Source organism: Alexandromys fortis, unplaced genomic scaffold, assembly GCF_014885135.2.
Source record: "Alexandromys fortis isolate MF-2015 unplaced genomic scaffold, M_Fortis_MF-2015_v1.1 scaffold_411, whole genome shotgun sequence".
Classification (NCBI taxonomy): Eukaryota; Metazoa; Chordata; class Mammalia; order Rodentia; family Cricetidae; genus Alexandromys; species Alexandromys fortis.
This window is the reverse complement of record NW_026068315.1, coordinates 393234-403137: the sequence shown is the minus strand read 5'-3', so window position 1 is coordinate 403137 and position 9904 is coordinate 393234. Positions and strand designations below refer to the sequence as shown.

The 9904-nt window shown below is 36.9% G+C and overlaps 1 protein-coding gene across 1 annotated transcript; it reads right to left on the bottom strand.

Moving 5' to 3' along the window:
• Positions 1–7825: 7825 nt before the first annotated feature.
• Positions 7826–8794, bottom strand: LOC126495106 (olfactory receptor 4K5-like). Its single transcript, XM_050132706.1, has one exon. The coding sequence runs from the start codon at positions 8792–8794 to the stop codon at positions 7826–7828; it is 969 nt and encodes a 322-aa protein (XP_049988663.1).
• Between the last annotated feature and the right edge of the window lie 1110 nt (positions 8795–9904).

The window sequence follows — 9904 nt, the reverse complement described above, 5'->3', positions numbered from 1 at the left end:
CACTTTAAAATATAGATAAAAATAAGGACTCAGTAAACAAGTCTCTGGTCATTCAGGAGATTAGGCCAACAACTGGCTGGTGAGACCTTCTGAAATTAAAAACCTCAGTAGAGCAAACTGACAATAATGTGAAAAGGTAATCTATAAAATAGGAGAGAAACTTCACCAGCTTTAAATCTAGTAGAGGCTTATTAAATAGATAATATAAAAATAACTTAAAAACAAGAAAAAATAACACCCCATAAAATAGAAAGTTATCAAAGGAAGATATATAAATGTCTAATAGTTTATGTAAATTAATAAGTGGAGAAGACTTTGATCTCCTGATCTGCCTACCTCCATCTCCCAGATGCTAGAATTGCATGTATGTATCACTACACACAGTTGATGATTTTGTAACATGATTTTTAGCATGGGGGAAGGAAGGATGGAAGAGGAGAAGAAAAGGAGAACATGAGGGAACAGGATTGGATGGCCAAGATGGGGGAATGGCAGAGAGGGAAATAAAGGAAAGAAATATCTTGATTGAGGGAGTCATTCTGGGACTAGTCATTACGAAATCTAACACTAGGGAAATTCCCAGGAATTCACAAGGATGACTGTTGTCTGGGGTTTTCTGTCCTGCCCAGTTCCTGCAATTGTTAAGTCCCAAAGAATTCACACAGAGGGCTACATTAATTATAAGCTGATTGGCCCGTTAGCTCAAGCTTCTTATTAACTCTTATAATTCATATAGCCCATTATTCTAGTATATGTTAGCCATATGGCTCGGTACATTTTTCAGTGAGGCAGTCACATCTTGCTTCTTCTGTGGCAGGCTCACAACTGCAGAAAGAGCTTCCTTCTTCCCAGAATACTCCTGTTCTCCTTGACCCACCTCTACTTGCTGTCTGGTTGTCCTACCTATACTTCCTGCCTGGCTACTGGCCAATCAGCATTTATTTAAAATATAATTGACAGAAAACAGACCATTCTACCACACCAGATGACCCCAGCTAAGACCCTAAGCAATTGTAGAGAGAGTACCTGAACTGGCCTTCCTTTGTAATCAGATTGATGACTACCTTTATTATCACCATAGAACCTTCATCCAGCAACTGATGGAAGCAGATGCAAAGATCCACAGATAAGCACTAAACTGAGATCCCAGAGTCCAATTGAAGAGAGGGAGGAGTTATGACATTGCTCAAGATTGGGTCAAGATTATGATGGGGATACCCATAGAGACAGGTGACCTGAGCTGGTGGGAGCTTACTGATTCAAAACTAACAGCAGGGGAACCTGCATAGGCCCAGATTAGGCTCTCTGAATGAGGGAACAATTGTGTGGCTAGGATAGGATGTGGGGCAACAGGCAGTGGGATCAGGACTTATCCCTAGTGTGTAAACTGCCTTTTTGTTGCCCATTCTCTTTGGAAGGATACTTTGCTCAGCCTAGTTATAGATGGAAGGGCTTGGTCCTGTCTTCTTCCTGCCTCAAAGCAAAGTATTAGACCTTGTTGACTTCCCATGAGAAAGAAGCCTTACTCTTTCTGAGGAGTGCATTGGGCAGGGAGCAGGAGGAGGGGAGGGAGTGGGTACTGGGATTGGTACATAAAATGAGAAAAGCTTTTTTTTTTAAAAGAATTATGATTAGTCTTAATGAAAATACAGATTTGAACTACTTTGAGATTCCATTCACTCTGACCCCAATCAGAATTACTGTCATCAAGAAAACAAATAAAAACAAATGCTGGTCAGGATGTGGTGGTAATTGAAGTGTAAACTTGTGAAGCCACTATGGATATCATTACAGAGTTTTCTCTAAAGCTATGTTATGACTCATCTATTATATTCCTAGACATATCTACCTAAGAATACCTCTGTATGATAGAACACATTTACATGATTATGTATGTTTAGTATTGTTCTTTTAAAATATCAAGAAATGGTATGAGCCCAATAGTCCCTCAACTGATAAACACATAATGAAAATATAATTCATGTATACAATATAATTTTATTTAGTACTAGAAAATATGATACTTTTAGGAAAATGATTGAAACAGAAAGCCTTATCCACAAAGACAAATGCTGTAATTGCTCATCCCCATGTAAATTCTAACTTTGAGGTTTAAGATTACTCCATTCACCTTGGAGAGACTCTAGAAGCCAGGCAGGAAGAAGGGAGATAAAGCTGTTGAAATGATGCTTCAAGTGTCCAGAAAAAAACTGTGTGATGAAATGAAGGAAGTAAAAAAAAGGGAGGCAAGGGGTGGGTGTTTGGTCAAAAGTGAGACTCTTGCCCTCACACCCCTATATCCAAAGAGTCTGGAATGTAAAATTAAGTTGGGGGGCATCACTCCAGCCCCTGGCATTCATCCTTGGGGGCGCCAATGGAGTGCCAATGACGCAGAAAGCTTCACCTCAAGCCCCCTCCCCCTGGGAGTTGCCTTGGACTGGACTCCACATCTAGGAAAGCCTACCAAACACTGATCTTGCCCCAGGGAGGGTCAGGACCAGTCCCACATGTTTAGGCTCACACTGGAAAAGGAAACAGGTGGTCGCAGGTTTTGCATGGTCTCTCCCTCTCTGTCTTCCCTCTGTCATACTCCAGAACACCTGGGAGCATTGCATTTATTAAATGTGGGCATCTTTAATTTGGTCTAATCTGGTCTAATTGGAGTTATTTTGCATCAGCATAGAGGCCCAGCTTAAGATTTTTTCCTAAGAGCAGGTATCTAGATAGGACCAATATGAGAAAAGGAGAAAGCAGAAGCTGTATTAAATACTAAAGCAAGCATCTATAGAACACACACACACACACACACACACACACACACACACACACCTTTTATAGTTTTAGAGGGCTTATTTGGAATTTTTCTTGTAGAGCCAAAGTTCTCTATGAAGCAGAGGGAGACCTTGATCTTCTGATCCTCTTCCATCTGCCAGGTACTAGAATTAGATGTATGCATCATTATATACAGCTCATCACTTATTCTTTTTTTAATTTTATACTATAGTTTGATTTTTACTTCTTTTATTTTTAGAGATTATAATATAATTACACAATTTAACTTTGTCTTTTCTTTCCCCACAACCTCCCATGTATCTCTTCATTCCCTTTCAAGTCCATGACCCCTTTTCCATTATTTTATTGTTACATGCAAATATGTATGTATGTTACATACATATAATGAAAATATGTGTGTATATTTAAGAATACACATACACATATAATTGGTGTGCTTCTTCCTGAAGAACATTTCCCCAATTTTTAACAAATCTTAATTGCCTGTAGTTCTTTGTACAAGTTTGATGTCTCTTGACCTTTCCCCTATCCACTTTACCAGATCTCTTGTTGTTGGCTTTGTTCATATCATATGTAGCTAGTGATACCAGTGAGATATATGGGTTTGGCTTCGGACATTACAAAAAGACACAATCGTACAAAGTCCTCTTACAAAGTTTCCACCCGATCTTCAGCTGTGGTTCTGAGCCTTAGATAAAGGAATTATTTTGTTAATGTATCCCATGGGATTAGACTCCACAATTCTGCATTTTGATTATGATTTTTCTGCAAGGGTTTCTATCTTTTGCAAAAAATTGTTTGAAGGGTGAGGAATATATCTGTGGGTTTAGGACAAATATTTACAATAGAGTTAGGGTTTGTGCTAGTTTCATAAACTGGTGATTATAGGTTCTTTTCCAAGTCCTATGGACTTTTCACTAGGTCTGGGTAGCCTAAGTTTGCAGTGAAAGACATGGGTTCTTCCTTGGTCAGTCTTAAGTTTAATTAGAGAGATGTTGGTTACCATCAAGGTCTTTACGCTGTTACTGCACCTTTAAGATTTTTATGCCATACAAGTCCTTGTGGTTCACAGACATCATAATTAGCTAAGACAATTGGTTGTTTCTCTCTTTTGAAAGCTTGCATAGTAACTTCTACTACTATAAAAGCTAGTCAGTGAAGAAACAAGTTGAGTCAGTTAGAGCTCCAGGGTCTCTGAGTCTCGTGTCTGAAATACATGGTGTCTTCAGCAACAGGAGCTTACCTGTTAGTGTCAACCAACAGCAATAGCAGTAGTCGTCTTTTCAGGCCTGGGTTACCTCAACTAATGTGATCTTTTCTAGTTCTACCCATTTACCTAAATACTTCATAGTTTCATATTTATTTTCACCCAAATAGTGTTTTATAGTGTTCATGTACCATATACTCATTACTCATTTGTTGGTTGATATACATTTAGGTTGCTTCCATTTCTTCAGTCTTGTGAATAGAACAGCAATGAACTTTGCTGTGCAAATATCTGTGGAGTAGAGTGTGGATTTCTTTGGACATATGCTATGACACACATAACCACATTCACCTATACACCCTACCGGAGCTACCCACATACTATGGGCTTAGACAAGGATGCACAAGCTATACATCTGCCCATCCTTTCTGTTCACCTGATTTAATTCCATGGAAACAATTTCTATGTTGTCATGGCAGTATCCACAGACTGTTGAAGGAAGGTCATATCTGGCCAGACTGAGCCAGCGTGATAGAATAAGGCTGAGGCTAAACCATAAGAGAGGAGATTCGGGCAGAGTCACTGGAGTAGAAGCTGAAGAAGGATGCTTAGGAGCTGGATTGGTAGAGAGGTTGGATGTGGCATCTGAAGAACTTTTTTTTTTATTGAGAAAAGGAAAAAAAAAGTTTCCGCCTCCTCCCAGCCTCCCATTTAAAACATTTTATTTCTGTAGTTCTTTGAATTTTTATACATTTTGATCTTATCATTCTCTCCACCCTACTCCTTCCAAATCTAACTCTCTCTTCCCTACTTAACCAGTTTTGTTTCCTCTCTAAAACATACAAGGAGAAAGAAAGAGAGTGGATCCAGATAGGGGGGAGGCAAGAAGGAAATGAGAAGACTGAGGGGAGGGAAAACTGTAATCAGAAATACATCCTATGAGAAATGAGCCTAATTTCAATAAGAGGGAAAAAGTATAACAATTATTGCAATATTTAGAAATCTCTATTTTAATAAAGTGGATTCTCCTCAAAAAAAAAAAAAAAGAGAAATTTGGTGCAGAAATGAATCAACCTTTTTTTTTTTTAATACTTTAGAAGTATAGGTATGGAAAGAAGTTTTGATTTTTCTTTTCTGGACTTTTCTGAACCATTTGTGAGGGTGAACTAATTACCTTTTTTGTTTTTGTTGTGTTTTTTCAAGACAATGTTTCTTTGTATCTTTGGTGCCTGTCCTGGAACTAGCTCTTGTAGACCAGGCTGGCCTTGAACTCACAGAGATCTGCCTGCCTCTGCCTCCCTAGTGCTGGGATTAAAGGTATGCACCACCACTGCCCAGCTAATTACCTTATTATTAAATAGAAAATACAGGGATACTGTCCACGCCATTTGACTTCTGAAACCATTAATACTTGTTAATAAAGATTTCATGTCCTTTCGAAATGGAACACATTATATATAGTTAGTGCTGCCCATATTCTCTGAATTGTGTGGCTTTCAACTGGAGTGTGGTCCACCCACAGGGGTTGACCCTTGACGATAACTGACTCTCTCACACCAGTTATCAATTTTAGTACCTCTATATCTACTAGACTTCTTAAAACAATTTTCAAAATATAAATTACATATGGTAATAAAAAGAGGTAAACTATTTACTATTTTTAGTAAACATACACAATGTAAAAATGCATATTTGATTAATCATGGAAATAGCTATGACAACATGGAACAGAGACATTTCAAGCATTAGTGTTATGAAATGACTGAACATACCTCACAAATGTTAGATTTTCTTATATTTTAAACTATGATAAACTGGTAAACCTTTTTTGTGTATAAATAGAAAAGTACCAACTTTTTGCTTAACCAGCCCTTAATTTTGTTCATTATATATACCATATTTTATGAGATGAATTTAAATGTTACCAGTTTTTCAATGTCTTTTCCAAAATTCTTTACGGTGTCTCTCTCAGACTCTAGTAAAAAGAGAGAACCTGCAATTGTTAATCAAACAATGACTAATATGAATTGCTAATAATAGAGAATATATTAACTGTTAAAATACACAAAAGAGAAACATAGAAACTATCTAAGGCTGCAGGAGTGACAATCTTGGTTTGGACAGAACTACATCCTATCCAAGGGTGAGTTTCAGAACTCTAGAGGAAGAGTATGAATCTGGATATATAAGGGAAGAAATTTTCTGGGTTGACCTTGGCAGAGACTAGTCCAAAAAACCTTAAGTATTTTGCTAAAAAATTCTATCAAGAGCTGGGAAGACAAAATATTTTTCACTTACATGAAATCTGTTTTAATTTTTCTAGGCATTTTTAGAAGAATTTACTTGATATAAAGATAATATTCAATTTTTCATGCAACATTATAGCCATATATGTATACAAATTGATTTCTGAAAACAAAAAATAAACTGCAAATACAACTTGTTTATTTGTGAGTAATACAAGAACATGAGAAAACAACTCATAGGAATGTAGGAAACTTAGAGTTTCCTAACACAAACTTTTCTGTCTTTTGCAGTAGGAACTACAGGAGTTTTAACTCCTTTCATTAGTACTTACTGACTTTGAAAAATATTAAGTGGAGTTTTAAGGCCAACAAACATCAAACAACAAAGTAAAATTACTGTCAGTTTTATTCTGTGCACAAAGCAAAGATTTAAAGTAGTCTTTTTGTTATTTATGAATTAAAGGATTTGGAAAATAAAATCTAAAAACAACTCTGATCAACATTACTAAAGCCTATGATTACTTCTGAAGCACTAGAAAAAAATTCCTCTGTGGTCCCAACAAGCAAATGGGTACATGTTTAATATTACTTTTTACTTTTTAAAAAATTTCCCCTAAGAAATTTGCATTTGGTTCAAATGTAAAATTGTAAAGTTTTTCTGCTACTTATAATTTAAAATGCAAACAGAATACTCTAAGTGATTAGAGATATCCCATTACAAGAAAAATATGAAATATAAGTTTTTGATTATGTAATATTGCATATGTGAAGGTGTGATTACAGGAAGATGATTTGGTTTAGGTTTAATTGATACTCTGGGAGCATTTTCCTAACCTAAGAATCTTATTTAAGTTAATGTACTTATCATCAGTAGACTGGCTAGCCATTGAAGGTTAGAAAACTGTGGAAACTGCAGCCCTGAGTTGATATCCCCGCCCCCATTTGAGGTGCTTACCTGCAAGGAAAACATAATAAATTCCCTCTGCTCCTGGAGCGGGGAAGGAAGGAATTTTAAGTGCTTGGTGACCTGTCCTTGATCTCTGCTATGGTCAGGTTACAGTCCCTTTGCAGCCCTCTCCTCATTTGGTGCCATGTTATAAAACCAGCCCAGCAGACAATAAAGAGAAGCTGTTCCACCTCAAGCTCGTGCTCTGTGTATTCATTCAACCTGGACACCCTCTGCCGAGACTCTTGGTTCCAGCCCGCGCTGGCGCGGCAGAAAACTAAGTCTTAAGGTCTTAAATATGCTTTATGCAGAAAGACTTTGTAGACACCTCTTTATGAAAACTAATAACAAATTTCTAAATTTAGCCCCAACAAAGAATTGGGTCCCTATCTATTTTTGCATCATATTCACATTTACCTATTACTAAAACAATCACTTTACACATACCACTTAATCAAATAGTCAGTGCCTTTTTCTTTTGGGGGGATACTTAACTATTGCTTAGAAAATAATTAGGAAAACACTTGTTAATATCCATTAATCTTTCCTATATTATTGTTATTATTTACTACACTGTTTCAATATGAAAATATTTGTAGGTAGACACTTGATTTGAATAATTTGAGTTTTACCTCAATGAGAGGAAATCCTTGTTACTAATGGCATGTCAGAAATTTTGAGTGGTCTGAAATAACGAGCTGCAATTTTCCCCATGACAGCCTTCATATCTCTATTCCTTAGTGTGTAAATAATGGGATTTAGGATGGGAGTGAAAACTGTATAAAATATAGCAAGAATTTTATCCACAGGATAGGTAGTAAAGGGCCACACATAGATGAAGATGCAAGGCCCAAAGAACAGTACTACTACCATGATGTGAGCAGCCAGTGTAGAAAATGCCTTGGCCATGGCAGCAGAAGATTTGAGCCAAACTGTGACAAAAATTATGGCATAAGAACTCACCAACAGAGAGAAAGTGCTTAGGGAAAGAATCCCACTGTTTACCACAATTAGTATTTCCGTGATGTATGAGTCAATGCAGGCAAGTTTGACTACTCTAGGAAGGTCACAAAAAAAGCTGTCTACTTCATTGGGTCCACAGAATGCCAGGTTAACCGTAAATGACAACTGGCTCAGTGTGTGCACTAAGCCCACAGCCCAGGAAACCATTACCAAGGCAGTACATACACTTCTGTTCATGATGATCGTATAATGTAGAGGCTTACATATGGCCACATATCTGTCATAGGCCATGGAGACCAGCAGTACCATCTCCCCTCCTGTAAAGAGATGAATAAAAAAAATTTGGGCTATGCAGCCACTGAAGGATATAGTCTTGTGTTCACTCAGAAAGTCTGCAATCATTTTAGGTGTGGCAAAAGAAGCCTGGCAAATGTCAAAAAAGGAGAGGTTTCCCAGGAGGAAATACATGGGGGAGTGCAGACTGCTGTCAGAAGTCACAGCTATGATGATGAGGAGGTTTCCTAAGACAATGGCAATGTACAATGCAGAGAAGAAAACAAAGAAGAAAAGCTGAAGCTCCTGAGAACCAGAGAGCCCAAGCAGCACAAACTCAGACACTGAATCATTGATCTTATCCATGGATTCAGGTTCCAGACTTTCACTGAAACAGCCTTAAAGGGGAGAAAATGAAGAGATTAGAACAATGAGATAGCATTTTAATGCAAAAGGCTCTGAGACATCTAGAATAAATCATATTTACTGAATAACAAATATAAACACCAGGTATTTACATAACCATGCCAATAAATCTAAACAGGAGAAGGAGCTTATGAGAGTGTGCAAACAATGTCTAATGATTTGATCAAGAACGGAGAGGTAAGCACAATGCTTTTACTAGGTAAGCTAGTAAAAGCATTATCAGCAGTTAATAGCTATGAAGAGAGGATGAAGTCAGGTTTTCTTTGACCATGTAGCCTCCAATAAGTGGGCCATGATTCAGTGGAAAGAAGCATATTGAAAAATGGATTAAAAGGGCTTTAATTGGTTAGGGAAAAAAGGACAAAAAGTAGGGGTGGGTATGGAAGGGTTGGATCTGGAAGGACTTGGGGAGGGAATGAATATGATCAAAATACATTGTACAAAATTTATAATGAACTAATCAAAATTTTTATTAACATCGGTAAAAATGTTTACCTTTCTGGACAGGTTTGGACCGGAAGCCTAGAAGCTGGGAGGACTGACATACAACTCAGTTCTTCATAGAGATTTGTAGAATGGGGAAACTAAATGAGACCTAAAGTCACTTTCCACTAAAGTCTTAAGTATGACATTTGATGTTTGATTTAACTCTTTGAGGGATATTCAGAACTTGGTAGTTATTCTGTAATGTAAAAACATTCTTTTCTTCTTTTTAACTCTTCATATTAAAAATATGTGCATGCCTACTTTACAGAAGGCAGTACAGTTTATGATAATGAATGGCATTCTACCATATGAGTAGTCTTATTATAATGGTCTTCTTAATATATTAAAAATTATACCATGAGACATATAAAAATGTCCAACTGTTGCTCCAAGTTGCATACACTACAGATGACTACTGAAAGACAGTGTTTAATATAAATTGTCTTAACCCACAAATCTAACATATTTGTCAATTAGTAACCTCAAACAGTTCATAAATGGCTTTGTTATATAGTTCAAATATTTTCTTGATTTTCCATAAATAATACCTACATTTACATTCTC

Coding starts and splice junctions, on each gene's coding strand:
- LOC126495106 (XM_050132706.1), bottom strand. CDS start 8,794: ATGGATAAGATCAATGATTCAGTGTCTGAGTTTGTGCTGCTTGGGCTC.